At 42.6% G+C, this 19,455-nt stretch overlaps 2 protein-coding genes across 4 annotated transcripts in view; one reads left to right on the top strand and one right to left on the bottom strand.

The window, feature by feature from the left end:
- Positions 1 to 2,647: 2,647 nt before the first annotated feature.
- Positions 2,648 to 7,456, top strand: cUnh4orf54 (chromosome Un C4orf54 homolog; the record flags this gene model as incomplete). Its single annotated transcript, XM_083690546.1, has 1 exon — positions 2,648 to 7,456. The coding sequence occupies one exon, from the start codon at positions 2,648 to 2,650 to the stop codon at positions 7,454 to 7,456; it is 4,809 nt and encodes a 1,602-aa protein (XP_083546672.1).
- A 7,289-nt stretch (positions 7,457 to 14,745) lies between these two features.
- Positions 14,746 to 19,455, bottom strand: part of rap1gds1 (RAP1, GTP-GDP dissociation stimulator 1) — a 48,805-nt gene continuing 44,095 nt past the window's right edge. For all 3 annotated transcript variants that reach the window (XM_083689839.1, XM_083689838.1, XM_083689840.1), the window contains 3 exons: positions 17,244 to 17,370; positions 16,889 to 17,017; positions 14,746 to 16,111 (listed from right to left, as the gene is read on the bottom strand). In XM_083689839.1, the coding sequence (XP_083545965.1) occupies positions 15,984 to 16,111; positions 16,889 to 17,017; positions 17,244 to 17,370 (384 nt within the window). In that variant the 3' untranslated portion in view covers positions 14,746 to 15,983. The remainder of the gene's footprint in view (positions 16,112 to 16,888; positions 17,018 to 17,243; positions 17,371 to 19,455) is intronic.

Here is a 19,455-nt window from a genome sequence, read left to right on the forward strand (position 1 = left end):
AGTCAAAACCTTTTGACACATTCTATTGAGAAATGTTCCTAGCTATAACTAGCGTTAATTTCCCAAATTGCTCCATATATGACTAACGTCACCTCGCTGTGCGTTCGTCTTTTTTTAGTATTTATTTCTAGAAAGAACACGAAGCAGAACTGGCTGGCGTGGGCCTTTAAGTTCAGCAATACGCTAGGGACAAGGAGGTTGGCATCAGCTGGCAGGAAACTGGGGGTGGAGTGTGCTGGAGGAGGAGGTCAGAAAGGAGGAGGGTGCCATATTGTTGAAGGCTTTGTAGGTGGTGAGGAGAATTTTTAACTGAATCATAAATCAGACTGGGAGCCAGTGGAGGTTTTGGAGGACTGGAGTGATGTGGTCTCTGGAGTGGGTTCTAGTGAGCAGATGGGCACGTTGGAGTCTATTGAGGACTCTGTTGGTGGCCCCAAATAGAACACTTGCAGTAGTCTAGCCTGGAGGTAACAAACGCATGGATGAGGATCTCTGCATCACTGAAGGACAGGGAGGGTCGGATATGGGCAACATTCCTGGGGTGGAAGAAGGCAGTTTTAGCCATGTGTTTGACATGAGGTTCATATGAGAGGGCGGAGTCCAGGATGACACCGAGATTACGGACCTGGCTTGGGGGGAGACAGTGAAGCCATCAATATTGAGGGTGAAGTCTTGGGTAGAGTGTGAGAGGGACTTTGGGCCAACAAGTATGATATGTACATAATGTGATTATAGGCCTAATCAAAGTGAATGCTTTATTTTCATAGTAAACTGAGGTGTTTATTCAAAGCAATCGTATTGGATTTGTCTCCTTTACCAACGTAATTTGCAAGATAGGCTACTACAGAACTATGGTCATTTCTAAATAAATATTGTATGTATTGCAATTATACATTTTGGTTTACGGGAATGAAACCTTGCTATTTGTCTCCGTTCGTATGTCACACGCTTTGTCTCCACACCACTGGCAATTTGCTTTTTACGAAACTTGGGTGAATGATGCGTCTTTCCATACAGATGCGGCACATACAGAAGTACACTGATTGGCCTAATTTTTTCAAACGTGAATAGTGCGTCTTGCCATAGAGACTGTTTAGGAGTGTCGGGGTGACGCCGATGGTGCGTTTAAAGTTAATGGTTATCATTAAAAACATCATAATAGGGTACAACGATAAGAGCGCACCTCAGACAGCAACTTTTGGCCCATTAACTGTTTGCAAATGATATTTTCCTTGAAAATGAATCAAATAAGCACTACAAGCTCCGGTAACTAACTACCGGACTGCCTTCAAATATACGCAACGTCAGAAACAAGATTGATAATTAATCAAATAAGCACTACAAGTTCCGGTAACTTTCGTTTGAATAATTGTGACCAATTCACGCAAGGAGGTGCGCTACATCATTCATGGGGGACAACATGTTTACTGAACACTTGTTTTCAATTAAAGCTATGTTGAAATATAGTGCCTCGCTCATTTAAAAACTAGGCTACTTTGTCAAATTAACTTTAAGTAAATGTAAATGTTAACTTGAAGTAAAAGTAAAACACCAAAGCAAAACATGTTTGCCTCAAAACTATTCTATTCATACCGTATTTTGGGCTTTTAGATATTCTTTGTTTGAACAGCAATGTACAGTGCCCCCCAAGCCCCATAGCTTTCAAACTTCAGCCAACTGTTGAAGAGAGAGAGAAAAATGTGTTTTAGCTAGATAGCACACATTTACCGGAGTTAACTGCATATGCAAATCGACAGAGATGTTTCTGGGGAACTGCATCACAGCGGTGCTTCTGACAGACAATAAAACCGATGCATATTGTCATTCTTAAGTTCAGTATTGATTGTATGTAGGCTATTAAACAATCATGCACAAATGTACGAAAATACCGTGAAAATTATTACACACTGTTAAATTTCATGCGAACTGGCACTGTCTGAATGTTCTGAAAGCATTAACAAAGGTATTTGTGTCATTCTTAAAATCTAATTAATTCTATATGACTATTAATTGAATTCTATGAGTAACCTGTGAGGAAAGGCGCGATAGGAAACTGATAGTTCTACAAGGATTAACAATAACCTCAAAATAATACATCACTTAAGTGGATCGTTGATGTGTTTGCACTTGTCTGGGAGACAGCCTAGTCTAGCCGTACGTGTAATAGCCTGGGGGCGAGGTTATAGGGGTTCCCATTTTAAAATAGCCGTTTTAACATTTCGTCACCATTTCTATATTTATATTCTAGATGTAATAAGAACACAGACAGCAACCGGAGTTAGTTTAGTGAGCAAAGTGAGCAAAAATTGATGGACGTTTGGAATCATGTTGAAGCGCACATTGGGTTGGCAATAGCGCACTGATCATTTTTAGAGACAGGTTTATGTTTTCTGTGGCGAGTAAAGAACATGGAATGTCTGGAGTGTTGGCGTGTCCAATGGCATCCGAAGTGACAGGCTTGACAGGTCCCACACAAACGAGTACAGGCCAGAGGCGCACATCTCCATTAGAGGATTGTTGATGGTTCTTTGAACAACGGGGAGTGAAGCGGGAAATCCTGGGAACCTCTATCTCTATTGTTTCATTTATATCTCATGTCAAATGTAAGCTTTGTCGACAACAAAGTGTGGGTACTAAAATTACGACGATGGAAGCTCCTGAGAAGACTCGGACTAACCAAAAGGACATCGACTCACCACAAAAGCGTATTCACTGTATCATGGATACCACTGGGACGCAAGGCGAACCGAAGTATGTCGATTTGGATAATTTACTTGACTTCAATAAAGGCAGCTCAAAAACAGTAAACGTTTCTTTCACCGGTGAAGAGAGCAAAACGGCGCTTCACGAGTACAACAGTGTCACAAGTGGCTCGAGCGCAGGGGACAAAACACCTGGAGACAGAAAAATGGCTAATCACGTGACTAATCAAGCCAACAACTACAATCACGGGGATGTGAAAGCAACCGCGTGTGTTAAGGGCGAGCTATCTTCTGCAACTGCAGAATTGTCCGAGGTATCTAACCTTAACGAAAACGTTGTAGACCGCCTCCAGTCAAGAGGAGGCCTTGATAATCCGGAGGCCACTGCGCAACCCACATCAGAAATGTTACCCCAAAAAGAAGACACAAAAAATACGCCTACTGATCATGAAGATTTACAATACACTGATATGTATCTAAGCAGGAAAAGTGAGTCAGATGATGAGGTTAGCTTGGTGCTGTCAGATGATGATGTACCTCGCACCTTAGAGGATGAGTCTCATTACATCACCACCCACGAAATTCAGCTTTCCGAGCTTTCAGATCATGAGGTCGATTATGATATCGGGGTGGGATCCTGCTGGGACATTGAAGATGATAACAAGGTTTACTCTTTTGTCGATTATGCTTCTTTCGACGGCGATGAAACGATAGGAGGGAGAGATTGCGCGTTAGCGAGAATGAAAGGTAATCAGGGTCAGTCTAATAGCGGAGCAGCAGTCAGCACTAAGCTGGAAAGTGATCTCTGTGACACGGACAAGTGCGCCAGCTCAGATGAGAGTATGTCAAAGAACCTAAACTGCTGTGGGAATTCTGCAGGGCAGATTCACCTGTCAATCAAAACGACTTCCCGAGCTATAAATGCGCATAGCAACAGCCAAGAAAAAGAAAATATTATTTATTGTGCCAAGCACGCCGGAGACATGAGTCGCTATGTTTTTAGAGGAGCTGATGCGAAAGCGGAGAAATTATGTGATAGTGCAAAGTGTTTTATTGCTGCCCCTGGACGCTTGCACATTGGTAACAAATTAAAAAGGAAAGATTTTAACGAGTACTCCAGCGGTGCATCTAGCGCCGTGAGTGAACTTGACGACGCCGATAAGGAAGTGCGCAATTTGACTGCCAGGGCGTTCAAGAGTTTAGCATACCCATATTTTGAGGGCATCAATTTCAGAACCTCCAGCGAATCATCCGCGTCAGAGCATGCTCTGGGGATGAATAGGTGGTCAACTTTTGTTGACCTTAATTATGGAAAAATAAACATGTCACAGGGACGAGATCAAAATACGTTGTCCCATAAAAGTTCTTCATCATCATTTGAAATAGCTAAGAATAAAGACAATAAAGGATATAAGGGTTTAGTTTTGGCTAACATTAAGCCGCCCCCGAACAAGATGTTTGCTTTGAATGGCAATCCCCCAAACGCCTCTTCTTCAACAAAGAAAATTGAGCTAATGGGAGATTTTAGGCAGGGGCATAGCGGAGTTATCACTCTCACAGAAACATTAAATTTCCGTTGCAATGTCAAATCGGGGGTGTCTGGGGATGAAAGGCGCTCGAAATTTGCACAAAACGCAGTAGGATCACGTTCCACAGATGAAGTTACCAACACCTTGCCAAGCGGGCAGGGGAGTGAGGCCAGCAAGCAACTCTGTAATGCGGGAGAAACCATGGAAGACACACACAAGAAAGCAATATTTGCATCGAGCCTTCTTAAAAATGTTATTTCTAAAAAAATTCAGTTTGAGCAGGAGCGAAAAATGGAGAGAGGAGAAATATGCGAGCCGTATCAAGTTCCATCTCCCTGCTTTCTCCACCAAGAGCCCGAGACGCACAAGGGGAGAGCTAGACAGAGGGAGTCCAGGGATTCACATCAACAGAGCTCGACATTATCGGAGGCCAGTTCTGACTTTACTATTGTTTGTGTGGATGAATTAGGTGACATAGTGGACAGCGGGTCGTGCGATGCCAAAAATGTCTGTCGGAGACAAGACACTTTAACTCTTGCATCAGAAACGAATTTAGAGTCGACAAATGAAGCAGAATTTGATACTAAAAAAGGAGCATTCGACGCGGCTAAGAGCATGCTGCTTCGTAGCCAAAATAGCGCATTCAGATCCTGGAGGGACGGTGAGCTAGAGTTTCAAAAGGAACATAAAAACGACAAAACTCCGGAGGGGAAACCGCCTTCGTCTAACGACAACCTGAGGGAAACGGACTTGCAAACCGATTCGGGCGACAGTAAACTCAATAAAATGTCACATTTGTTTGTGCCAAGTATCCAACTAGCATCCAATGAGAGAGAAGTTGGAGTGCAGCTGCCAACTATGAATTATTCCACCCGCGCGCCCGCGGATCACGGGGAGGTAGGTGGTATGAAGTTGCGCTCTGACACCTTATACGTGGCCGATACGGCTAGAAGTGTTGTAACATCATCAAAATCACCGGAAATCAAAATAAACGTAAGGAGCGTGAAAGACAACAAAAGCGACCGGTTCAACATGTCTGAGCTGTCAACTCCCAAAATAGGCTGTAACGCAGCCAACCGGTTAAGGGCAGCTGATGATAATAGATGCCAAGCGCTTGCTGCGGCGTTGAAGGGTGAGTCTTCCGAAAAAGTACCGCATTTTATGGTCAGAGACATCAGAGACAACAAGGCGAAGCTGCAAACTCCAATACACCAAGTTAGAGACGTGCGTAAATTGGTTAAAAGTTCCTATCATTTTGTGTCTTTGGATAGCAACGAAAGTAAATCCAGCGTTAAATCTGATCTTCATTCAGAGCAACATATTTTCAAACAGGGGCCTTATCGGAATCCCGCGTCTCTTTCCCCCATAGTGATAAAGTGTCAGTCTGTGAATACAAACAGCAATATGAAGCATTATGGAAATCTATTTGAGGCTTCTAAACATAGACTCAACGAGGATACATGTGAGGTTGACAGGTCCTCTCCAGAGGGCGCCAGAACAGGGACACCACTTCTCCACCGACCAGCAGGGAGAGTGCCCTTAGTCAATACAAAGAGGGCTGATTCCTCCGAAAGGCCCATTGCTCTGAAGATTGAAAATAAAACAGCTTCCCAAAGGCAGGAAAAAACTCCTGATAAGGGAGAAAATAAACCAGAGTCAAAGACGGCCAATCAGGCTGCCTTGAAAAAATTACAGGCTGCTGTGAAAACAATGGAGCAACTTTATGTTTTTGATCGAAATGAATGGAAGAGGAAAATGGAACCCCAGAGTCTAATAGACAGCCATGTGCTCTCCCTGATTGCAAATGAGGAATATAGTGGGCCTGAGGAGGACATAGGGAATGTGGCCAACATCCTGGCAATATCAAACATGGACAAGCTTGTCAGGAGAAATTCATATCCAAACCAAACAGACAAAACTCCCCCTGTGGTGACAGCCTCGCCTAGCTGTGAGACAGCATCCAACAGAGAGGAGAAAGACCACTTTAAAACGTTTCACATTCCCATCAGCCGTGAGGTGAGAAATGGGCAGAAATTGCCTGCTCAGCAAGGTGAAACTGCGGGTAATAAAAACATGCCTGATGTCAGCTCCAGTCAGAAGGTGTCTGTATGCGCCACCACAAGTGACAGGGCTAAGGCACCGCAGCCACATCCCGTATCACAAACATCTTACAGCACAAAAGGCTTCACCCTGAAGTCTCCCGAAGTCCCAGTGTTGTTAAAAATATCTCACCCCGGGCACCCATCGGAGGAGAGGCAGAGGACCGGTAGTGAAGCACAGAGACTCGCTCAGACCCAGCTCAGCACTGCGGAAGAGCCTGAGAATTACCTCAGCATGCCTGTCGAGTCCCATGCCAACGGTGGCAAGCAAGCAGCTATGTCAGGCCACGAGAAGACAGCCTTTTACCCCTTTACTGCTACAGGTGTCAAGACCCAGCCCGCCAGCCCGCCCGGACACACGGGCCACAACACTACCAGGAGGCAGGAACAGAGCAGACAGTCCCCGAAACGCTCTTCCATCATCATGGAGAAGCGATCCCCAGACACCCCTACTGCTACTATCTACCACCATTCCCTGCCCATGGCTATGTCTTCTGCCCAGCCACAGGTCATCTGCTTCTCCCCTACCATGGCCCCTCCACCAGCCATGGACCACTTCCAGGCCACACAGAGGAAGATGCTATTGGACCCCACCACCGGAAACTACTACCTGGTGGACACGCCTGTCCAGCCGGCCACCAAGCGGCTTTTTGACCCAGAGACAGGCCAGTATGTGGATGTGCCTATGCCGCAGCAGCCCATGACCCCTGTGCCCATGCCCATGCCCATGCCCATGCCCATGCCCATCTCCCCTTTGGCCTTGAGCCCCGGGGCATACGGCCACACCTACATGATCTACCCAGGCTTCATGCCCACCCCCACCATGATCCCAGCCAGGACGCTGCAGTCGCAGATGTCCATGCAGTCGGAGATGGATGACGGATACAAAAGCTCTTCACACGGGGTCCAGCAGATGGATGGGGCCTACATGGAGAGCCCCTACTACATGGCTACGGGGAACTCCCCCCAGGCAGCCCAGCAGGTCCCCACAGCCAGAGGGGCCTACCAGGGCTTCTCCAATGGGAAGCAGCCGGTCATCAGCATCACTTCCCAGCAGGGGCCCAGGATCATTGCCCCCCCCTCCTTTGATGGGACGACTATGAGCTTTGTGGTGGAGCACAGGTAAACCGCAGCTCATGGGATATGTAAGCGCTTTTACTTGTGTATTCTATTCTATTTAACTGTTTACTTATTTTGCATATGTATCTGATATGCTGATAGTGTCAGTTATTGTCAGTTATTTAAATGTCTCCAAAAACACTTTCATATTAGTGTATTGAAAGTGTGCCTACAGTACACTGCACTGGTGTAGCAACAGTGTATGTACAGGTAAATACAGTTTTTCTCAATAGATTAGGCACATTTTTGGTAACATAGTTCCATGCTTTCAAAATCGTTAGCACAACCTCGACAACTCTTAATTTCCTTTTCAGAACTGTTAGTGCCTTCACATTGTTTTCACACAAATTACAAAACCAATAACCCATTTTTTAAAAGACTTCATATATAACTCTACATGAAAGCACAATTTCCACGTGAGACTGAATAGATGCTATGTTTACAAAACAAGATGCATTTCTCAATAGGATATTCATACTGATGTAGTGAATTATGTATCTAGAAAGAAACATGTATGAACTACATGTATACACAAACACTGCTACAGGCTTCTACTACTGTAAGCAAAACATTAGATTAAAATCCAAATATGTAAACAAATTCAAATGTGTTGCATAGTAAGTGGAAAAACTACTACTGTAATTAATTGGATTTGACAGTGAATACAATAAAAAGTGGATTCTGGTTGTATTTTATATCTGATATGCCCTGCAGTGTGTGCCATGAAGGCAGTTGACAGTTGATTTAGAAACCAGTAATACTGTGGCGTGAACTGTTGATTCCGAAATCCATATTCACTTCTGAAACCACAGTGCGTAAAGTGCCTGTCTGCAATCAGATTGAATCCTGGCTCTTTTGTGTGCATGATGGACTGAAATAAATGTGTGTGTGTGTGTGTGTGTGTATGATCAAACAACTATTTGGTAAATATTCAGGATTAGATTAAGAAGACAAATATCATACAGTTTTGAGATTGATCTCATGCCAAACAAAGGTTGTTTTTTTTTTTTTTTTTAATTAAGTCAAGTTTATTTCAAGCATGATCTCAATACACTTTAGAAAACAAAAAGGGACATAATGCAAATAAAAAACTAAAATACAATACAAAAACATGTATCACATTGTTTTTCATCTCAGAACCCAGTGAGACTTTTTCTTTTTTTACATTTCTTGCACAGCAGTCAAATTAATTGTAATTCTGACATTGTGAGTGTGGGTATTAATTTTATTCATATGTTTTTCGGGATTAATAATTATGCTTCCTATTTCATCTTTCTACGTGTGGTTAACCACACATTTTAATTACTCATTTACACACTGTTGATCAGGCTGTTACGACAAACTCAGCAACTTTTCTCTTGATACTGACAAATCCATAGTCCCTGCCGATGACAATTAACCAATTACATAATGGAGCTACCACTGTTCTTCACACAAGAGATGATGCGAAACGGCGATGCGTGTGCTGGATTTCTACAAAACGTAATGCTTTGTAGTAAAATCCAACCACTTTTTTTTGCTGTATCACTTGAATTTATTGTTGCAAACACAATTATGGATTTGACATTTTATTTCATTAAGAGATTCCTTCTGGCCACTCTGTTATATAGTCCAATTTTATAGAGTGAATGGAATGATATTCCACGGTACCTTTCCACTATGGTTTGCCCTCTCAGGCAACTGAGTACATTTATTAAAAACCAAAAGCGGAGAGATACTCAGACCACAGCGCGAAGTGTAGGAGAACAGGAATCTTTAATCATAACGGGTAGGGACACAGGAACAAACAAACACTGGGGTCAAAACGATAAAACAAAGGCAGAGAAACTAGCTCCGTAACAAAAGTACTCACTTAATAAGCGGAATATAATAATCACAGGGACTGGCGACAATTGCAAGGCTCACGAACAGACAGACTGGTACTTTCAACAAACGGGGAGGACACGGAGAGAATCTCGGACAGGGACAAGAGGGAACATACAGGCTAAATAGCAAACCGGGGACAGAACACACAGGTGCAGCGGATGAGGGTGAATCCCGGCAGATTGGGAGGCACTGACCCGTGTGGCCGGAGGGGGGCGCCAGAGTCACCAGACAGAACCCTCAGGCGTGACACCAGCCCGTCTGGCACCAACAACCATGCCACGTTCAAAGTCACTTAAATCACCTTTCTTCCCCATTCTGATGCTCGGTTTGAACTTCAGTAGGTCGTTTTGACCATGTCTACATGCCTAAATGCATTGAGTTGCTGCCATGTGATTGGTTGATTACATATTTGCGTTAACAAGCAGTTGAACAGGTGTACCTAATAAAGTGGCTGGTGAGTGTATATATATATATTATGCCTAAATAAAGCACTCATGTGTGCCCAGAGAAAATGTTGCACCTGCTAAACAAGCAATTTTATTGACTTTTGATGGGTGAATAACATAGTGGTAGTGGTGAGCATTGGCCTAGGCTCCTGCTAAATTGTAGTGCAGGTTTGGATGAGTTGGGATTGATATACTCCCTAGTTGCCTATAATGTCCTCCCTATAATGTCCAAATAAAGCACTCATGTTTAGTATTTGGTTGATAATCCTTTGCATGCAATAACTGCCTGAAGTCTGCGACCAACTGACCCCACCAGACGCTGGGTATATTCCCTGGTGATGCTCTGCCAGGCCTGTACTGCAGCCATCTTCAGTTGTTGTTTGTTTTGGAGGTCTTTTTGCCTTATGTCCCCTCTTCAGAAAATAAAATGCATGTTCAATTGTATTGAAATCTGGAGATTGACTTTCCACTTTTTGGCCCTGAAAAACTCCCTTGTTGCTATGGTATGTTTGAAGTCATTGTCTTGCTGTATGCTGAAGCGCCATCCAATGAGATTGGAAGCATTTGCTCGTACTTCAGCAGACAAGTACTTGAGAATTCATTCTGCTGCTGCTGTCAGCAGTTACATCATCAATGAAAACAAGTGGCAGCCACACACGCCATACATACTCAAGCCATAACACCCCCTCCACCATATTTCACAGATGAGGTGGTATGCTGGGGATTTTGTGCAGTGCCTTTTTTCTCTCCACATTTTACTCTTGCCATCACTCTGGTACATGTTAATCCTGCGTCTAAACTTGTTGTTGCCAAGCCTAAGGTTTTGGATATGTTTATGATAGTTTCTTTATTTAGTTTCTAGATGTCAATAATGGCTTCCTTGACTTGCAGTCAACTCTTTGGTTTTCACCACACCAATAGCAGACTCCAAAGGAAAACATAAAGGCTAGAATCAGTGCTAAACATTGACAGCTCTCTTTATGCCTGTGTTTCCAATACTGCTGGTTCCCTGAAATAGGGGGACTATGTATAAAAAGGCTTGTAATTTCTAAATAGTGAAACCAATCTGAAAAAGTAAAATAAAAACAGCATAAAGCTAAAACAAGACAAAATGCTTCCTCTTTCCAATACTTATGGATGGCATTCTGCATGGAGAATGGCAGAACTGGGACAGATTTGTTCCATCATTGCTGAAAATGTCCTCTCCCATTTTTGCTTGGTCAAAGAATAATATGGTACTTAACTTAAAACAGTTGTTTTCCAATGGTATGTTTGCCCTGGTCAGGTGATCCTAGGGCTGAGGTGGAAAGTATTTGGACTACGAAGCAGAGGGAGGACTATTTCTTAGTGCATAGCTTTGCCTCCACCTTAAGCAAATTGGTCATTCATACCACCATGTAGGCGCTTTGAGTAAGAGAAGTAGGTCCATATTCAATAATTGCAGATAAAGGCAAACAACATTGCAAGTTCACTCTGAATGTTAATACTCTATGTTAAGCACAGGTGCAATTTTTTGTTAAAATCTCATGATGATTGAGTTTTCAATATCTGCGATTGATTGAATGGAGCCTATATATCTTAGCAACGCAATAGAGGATGATATCTATGAATATGAGATGTCAGATGGGCCAGGGTGGCATGGGTGTTCAGGGAAGGGGAAGAGGCATGGTATGGTTGGCATAGCCTTGAGTGGAGGAAAAGGTCAGACTATGCAAGGCATTTGTTAAGATGATACAGGGAGAAGCCAGCTGCTGCTGGAGATCAAGGCTTTGACAACGTAGGCCCACAACGGGGTCACCTTTTTATAGGATGCAGTCATTTTAAAAGGCAGAGAGTGAGAAGGAGCCAAGCGTCGCTAGGGCTCAACCATTACATAAACAATCAGGCAACATATCAATGGGTAGCTTGCACATTACTGTAATGCAGATTTGGAGTCTCCCTTTCCAAATGAAAAAATAAACATTATACCTTGAATACTTTTACAGTTTGTCCTGAAACGTTATATTGATTGGGTGAAATTTCTCCTTGTAACTCCAGAGTTTCATTGTGCCACAAGTGCCATGTCCCCTAATATCCTATTATCCTTTGTTCTTTGTTCCACACAGGGGTGACTTGTGAGGTGTCGTCTGGACTATTGTTCACGGTCAACTCTACAAACAGGATCACTATTGCCTCACTCTTCTCTACAGTACCACTTCTTGTCTTGTATTAGTGCTTCTGTGTTGAACATAGGTAGTTTTCTTTAAATGTGCTTCTTTCCTACTGTATATAGATAAATTGCAGTAAGTTGCATAAAATGGTGTTATATAGTTGTATGTTCCCAACACAATGCATGTTGCTGCAAACTTTGACAGGGGATGATCGCGGGATTATCACCTGTTAAACCAGGGTTCCATTATAATTCTCTACCCTTCTCCTTAGTATGCACTCATGCACTTCCCCTAACTGATTTAAAAGTATTAGACTGGTGTAAGGAATATGGTGGAAACTTTCTCCAGCCATGCTGTCAGCAATCCAATGCTTTTAAATACCTGAGGGGAAGTGAACAAGGTCACATGTTTAGCAAGTAATCATCCCAAGAACCTCCCCTTTCAAAGTTGGCAGCAATTGGCACATGATGTTTTCTTTAAATATACACCTTACACATGTCTCTTTGTGTTAAATTGTGTTACATAGTTGTATGTCCCCAACACAATACAATGTGGATCGGTTAAGATAATTCTAACGAAAATATGGAGTCTTTCTTTTTTAGTCTAGTATGTTTTTTTTACTGAGCTGTCATTAAGGTAACAATTTGGCCCAGTCACACTTAAGTGCTCATAATTTAGTCAGCAAGCATGTGCATGTTTGTAACATGATATAGCAGACAGTTTCATGACATCACTTCTGAAGGCATGCAGTAAGGAAAGTTGGCTGACCCCAAGAATGGTCAGTCAGTAGACACAGAGTCAACTCAGGTCATCTGTGTCAAATAGTCACAAGCGATGGAGAGAGAAATAAATGCTGCTTTTCTGACCAGAACTGTTCTTTATATGTCAGTTGTTTCCACAGCCTTTAGCCAACTTGAATCAGGCACCTGTTGAAGAACAAGAAAATCTAAATGCTTTAAAAAAATATATTGATTGTTAATTGATGCCATTTGCACTGATTCGAGCACCACTGTGTGCTATTTTGTACCAGGTAGTTAGTTACCAATTATGCAGAATTTATTGTAAATGTTGGTAATTATGTTGGTACCAGAAAGTACACCTTGTTACTACATGCTTAGTTTCATACATAGTTTCTTAGTAAATACTGGCTAAATACCAGTTGTAACAGGGCGGTAAAATAAAGGTTTACAGAAATAATGTGCGACTAGTGAACGATTCCCAAAAAATTACTGCCGACTGCAGCGGCATTTTCAAAGGAATATCTGCTCCTTAAACCGTATACAGTCATGGCCAAAAATATTGGCACCCCCTGCACTTCTTCCAGATAATGCACCACTTCTCCCAATTACAAATGCTTTGGTATTCACATGTTTATTTATTTTGCTTGCATTAGAATGACGCAAAAAAAGAAGAGAAAAAAAGCCAAATTTGCTATCATTCCACATAGAACTCCAAAAATGGACCGGACAAAATGATTGGCACCTTTTCAAAATTGTAAGAAATAATTGGATTTCAAGCATGTAATGCTCCTTTAATTTGTACTATACTTATCTGAAAGAAGTGCAGGGGTGCCAATATTTTTGGCCATGACTGTATGTTTCTGCTTCATATTGATGGGCAGCAATTTGCAGGCTTTTGGATCTGCTGGTCAGTCCACCTGTCTCCATTCTTAAACTTCAAATGTGAAAATTCAATTCCTATTTAGGCAGCCTCGGACATAACAGAAACATGTCCGTGATAAAGCAAGCTGATAAGGCAAACCATCTTCTCTTCAAACATCCTTCACAGATCGTCACCACCACTTTCAGCAGCATTTCACACGTCTTCACAACGTTTGTCAGCCGGGGCAGCAACATTCAGGTAGACCTCCGTTGCGATGGCAGTATGAACCTTTTAAACACTGGCCCACTGTAGCTTGCTTATGGATCCCTCTATGCGACCACTCCTCTATGGATTATGCCTCTATGGATTATGTCTCTATGGATTATGCCTCTATGGATTATGTCAGTACCCTTCAAATAAATGGTTACCCAGTGTCAAACATTGGATTTACACTCAAAACACAGATGATGAAAAGAGTTGACCACACAGCCCTTCTCTCCATGTAATCCTGGTAATTTAGGTCAGTGCTCCCTCTAGTGTTTAACTCTATGCTTTCACTATATTCCTCCATGACCTGCACATTCAAACAATTGTTCTAGGGTGTTCCATGGGGTTCTACGTGTCAAACCCTTAAAAAAAAAACATTGGGGTGTCGTGTTGGTAAATAATGGTGCTAAAATTTGAATCTAGTTACCATGTTTAGGGCCAAGGATCATCAGCTTGAACATGTGTGGCACATGGGTATTAAGTGAGTCATTGTATCCCTCCACACTGTTAGCTATAAAAAAGAAAAAAAGAAAAAAAAAGAAAGGTTTATTTTCCATACATTAATTTTGTAAGTTTTGTGACTGTCATCATCTGGGGATTCATTAAAATCCCCACCAATGACCAAATAAGCCCCATCATATTTATTTTTCTATTTCTTCTTTTCTTTTGCAAATCTAATACATCTTTACATACCTTATTTTGCATGACGCCCCTCAAGGGTGACGTAGATCGACCTCCAAGATGCTAGACTAAATTATATGGAGTGAACGATACAATACAATTCAGGATGGGTCACCAGGCAATGGCAAATGTGCTAGGCTAGGGAAACCCTGTTTGTTAGATATGCATCATCAAAGAATGAATCATGATCGGAGTGACTGCTGTAAGAAAATGTATCCAAATAGCTAATGTATCAACAGACAGCTAAACTCAACAGACAATAAAAAAAAGAAACATTATTGCCAGCAATCATCTTTAATTATCTGTTGAGTTACAATTCTCCAAATGTACAACTCAATGACATTTACAACAAACATTTAAGTTTATAATATCATATGCAGTTACTGTGGTTATGTCTTGATTGGTTTGTGTCTTTGTAAGGGTACAAATTTGACAAACTACCATTCATACCTGACAAAAAGAGTGGAACAAGACCAATAAACAAATAAGTTATAAAATGGCTGTCACGTTATGGTATCTACACAGTATCCAACATGCTGGAATGTGCATGTTCTCCATACTCTCACACATGCAAAGGAGCAGTTTTTGAGAAACCATTGAACAGTACTACACGTACACAGGGGGGTGCCATCCTCTCTGGCTGCCTAGATTAGCCTATTCTGACAAGGTTACCTATGAGGGATAGAATACAGTGTGCTGTATATCTATGTATGTAGCGTAGTCTTATATAACACCAAACCCAGCCTTTGGTCTGGCTCCCCTAACTCACCAAATCCACACACACCAGTATGACCGAATGCTTTACTGTATACTCATATAAGGACCAGGGGTGAATGTGTTCATTTTCAGGTTTTCACATACACATGATTCCATCAGTGAGAGAAGGCAGACATTTCAGGTGATTGTGGCCCCCTGACCTGACAACAGGATTAGATAGAACCAGAGGAGCGGGGTTGGGCTTTTATGAAACTAAAGGGAGAGAGGGCTAGGTGCAAAAATCTAGCCAATTCTGCCAGTTCAGTAAAAACTCCACTCAGATCTGGATTGATCTGCAGGCTGTATTGTTGCATATGTGAGAAGGTAAAATGAACACTAATACATTATAAACTGGACATGCACGTCATCAACTTGGCTGATACTCAAGCTACATGGGACACGTCGGACAATAAAATTGTAAAACGCAAACCGTTTCTTTTTTGTTATTTTTTATGTTTTTATTTACTTTTAATGAGTTATTGGTGAATGGGTATCACAGCTATGGTCATAAAAAGTGTTCTCTCTTTGTTACCTATTGCAGAAGGCTGTCTACTGTGCCTTTTTCATTATGGAGCTGCTCAGAGCGGAGTATGCATGCGCGATTGATGCTAATGGTGGGGAAGGGGTGTTGGGCGCTAGCTGGAACAGCTGGCTATTCGCAGGGTACAGGATACCTTGGCACATGACGATGGGACACACAAAAGGGGAGTTTTGGAGAGGGATCGGGGTTGGTTGTGAGGCAGGCATGTGGTGGGGTTAGAGTCCTTTAGCTCTGTGCCGTTAGCCTCTGCTCTGTCAGTGACGCCTGGTGGGACACCGTCTTGTTCTCATGCAACCGCAGCTTGGACACCACATCAATGAACGCCAGGCCTTGCACTTCTTTATGGAGAGGCTCTGAGGAGAGAGCAGAAAAGAGTTGTCTCGTTCACATTATCATCTTAAAAGGGAGCATAACCATAACACAGGCCCTGTCCTGATGTCAGCCCTTGACTTACACTCCCACGCAAATCTTCGCAAAAAGTGTACGGCTGTCCTGTTCGTCAAACAGGTGCATGAGGACACTAATTGCGCAATTCATGAACCCTTCATGCGCTTTTCCCAGAAGCCCTCTGGGTAAAGGAATTTCCCAGAGGACTTAGTGATGACGTTTCATTGATAAAAAGGACCACAAGAGAAATGTTTACATTGACATTCACCAAACCAAAGGATTTGTTTCTATCGGGTTATTAGTTGGGAGTCTATTCATGGATTTCACTTGGGTCACTGTTTTGTTGTGGCTGCCATGTTCTGCCAATAATTGAGAGGACTCAGTGAGGTCTTGCCAGGCCCTGTATTTATGGGGCCGTGGCAAGATCCAAGTTTGGACCCCACCCCATCCTCAGACAGTGGCGGCCCTAGGCAATCTACTTTGCCAAATCTTTGGGGGTGCACTGGGTCTTACCATGATTAATTACTCCGTAGAATGTCTGGATCTACTTTTTAGTTCTAATACTAATACCCTTTACTGTTCAATCTTCCAGTCACACAGTAGCCACATGTCTGGTTGACTGTTATGTTATTGACATTCAAGGCTTTTTGCTAAGGCATTGCCATTGTGATCATAGGTGGTGGCTGCATGGAATAAAAAAGGTGAGTGTTCAAAGTTGTTCAATCTAAAACGACCAGCCTTACCTGAGCCCATGACTGCACAGATAAGAATCATGGAGTTGTACTTGATTTCTGGCGCACTCCTCTCATCGGACAGCAGCTTGTGAAGAACCTGCACCAAACTGGCCCCGACAAAGTCCTTCTCAGCTGCAGCTGAAACATTGACACACTCACACTGTATTTATTCAACAACGACACCAGAGACCAAACTGCTATATATTATATGGGGATAACTCTAACAATCCATCAATAAGCAACCTTCGGTTGATTTAGGCATGCAGTAGATATCTTTGGCAAGGGCAAAACTGGCCCATCTATCTTATGTCGCTCACACAGTGGCTAGAAATGTGCTGTTACACACCGAACCCCTGACCCTTACCCAAGTCCAAAGCTGCAATAAGTCCCAGAGCCACCAGCGCTTCGTTCTGCATGATCATGTGCTCGCTTGTCGCCATGGTTACTAAGTGCTTCACTCCGCCTCCCTGGATGACAGTCCTAGCAACATCCTGAAACCCACATAAACAAACCACTTCTGAAAAGCTGCCTTGAAAGCTTCAATCATGACTTTCTTGCTGTGGACTTTGAACAACCATAAAGCTATATATTTCCCCACAGCTATGCATAGCAACAATCTTGCTATGATTTTTAAGTCACTGCAGAAGGAAAACTGTGAAACTGTTGGGACTGTGGAGGTGCATGCAGCGGTGCCTGAGGATACTCTGTGAATTACATGTTAATGATGTGACAGGTGATCATCAACAAAGTAACTTCCAACCCAGTCAGAGAGTTAATTTGAGGTGAGATTGAACTTTTGGTTCCCCATTGGTTTTTGTTAGCAGCAATTTTAGACCTTGATAAATAATAAATCATCTAAGAAATGTACGTTTTTATTGATTTTATTGTGCAAATTGTTTTTGTAATTGTTTGTAATTTTGAATGTACTTTTGATTGTTCATGTTGTAAGCAGGGCTCCCCTGAAAAATAATCCATCCATTCTATGCTGTTTGCCAGCAATACCGCATTAAATGATTACATGGTCAGAAATTATTACTACAAGCTTGAGCCTTTGACACCTCAGGCTACCTGCAAAAGAATCAGAATAGAACCGACTGAGCCGGCGTCACCACCAGCCAGTGAAGACACAAACTGGAAAGAATGGGACAGTTTGGATAGAACAACCTGCAGGCAACAACGCATCAGGTAGAATGGCATCACAATGTCATTACGGAGAAGAGAGGGCTTACAGAAGCACGCAAGTGGAAAAAATCTACAGTGCACTTGACAGTTTTCATTGTTTATGGGCATGTTGCAACAAATAAGAGACTATACAGTTGCTGAGGCACACCAGGTTGAAGGAGACAATACTTGGGACATGTCTGTTGATGAACTGCAATTATTCATCAGTCTCATGTACAGTAACACTCTGCAGGAGGTAGAATACGCAGAATACCTCCCCAGGCGAACTACAAAGGCTTCACTGCAAGGATTCACTGCACACTAGTTATCCTCAAAACGTTTGGTCAGGTTACAGTTTGCTAAAAAGTACCTAAAAAGCCTGCAGGGGTCTGGAAAACAGTCTTGTGGACAGATAAGATGAATATTATCATGTCCCAGAGTGACTGCAAGAGGAAAGTTTTGAGAAAAAAGGATCTGCCCAAGATTTACAGCATATCACCGTGTCTGTGAAACAGGTGGAGGGGTGTTACAGTAGGTAGGGGTTTAATAGGTACAGACCGAAATGCACCCCATGTTCAGCGGGGTACATGCAAGTCCCGTCGCTGCAGAAATGTCATGGTGTGAAGTGCTGCCGAAAGCCACCACAAGGTGGTGACAAGAGCTGTGAAAGATGGGATATGCGTCTTGCACTTGCAACCATCCATGTTTGTTTACATTTATCAAGTGTTTGTCAATTATTTTGATCACTAACAAGCTCACACGTAATGTGATAAATTGTGAATTGTAATCGCTACATTCCTTCATCAGAGCCAAACAGGGCTGTTTTACAGTAACACCATGTTTTGAAGCTAATATACAGCATCAACGACAGGAAAAGATGTGAGGGGGCTACAGTGAGGGGGGTGCAGCCTAAAATGTTGCGAGCCGGTGAAAGGGGGCTGTGTTCACATGTTAAACAAGCAATTCTGATGCCTACTGTATGTCATTGCGCACCACCTCGCATTCTGGCTATTTGTCCGGATTCCGCCACCCCACAGCTCGCTCACAAAGCAAAGAGCGTTTAATACTTTAACACTAACATTAACACTTACTCACTCCCACTCTGCTCAAATACTTGGGGGAAGAGACGTACTGTAGGAAGTCTCCACCCTCCATAATATTCATATTCCATTCACCCATTCTGAAAAGCGGGGGAAATTAATTAGCGTGAGTTGGCTTTAATAACGCAACACATTTTCATGCCAGACAAGAGTATGGATTTTGGGTTTCAGTGGGATAATAATGCATTTATTTTGTATAGCACTTTTTGGTGGATCATTTGAAGGGGGAGAGTGTGCTGGATAAATTGTCACGCCTTTGTTAATCGGAATCGGTGGAGAAAAAGAATACCCTCCCCATCAACCATACCGTATATC

This window comes from Argentina silus, assembly GCF_951799395.1.
Source record: "Argentina silus genome assembly, chromosome: 18".
Lineage (NCBI taxonomy): Eukaryota > Metazoa > Chordata > Actinopteri > Argentiniformes > Argentinidae > Argentina > Argentina silus.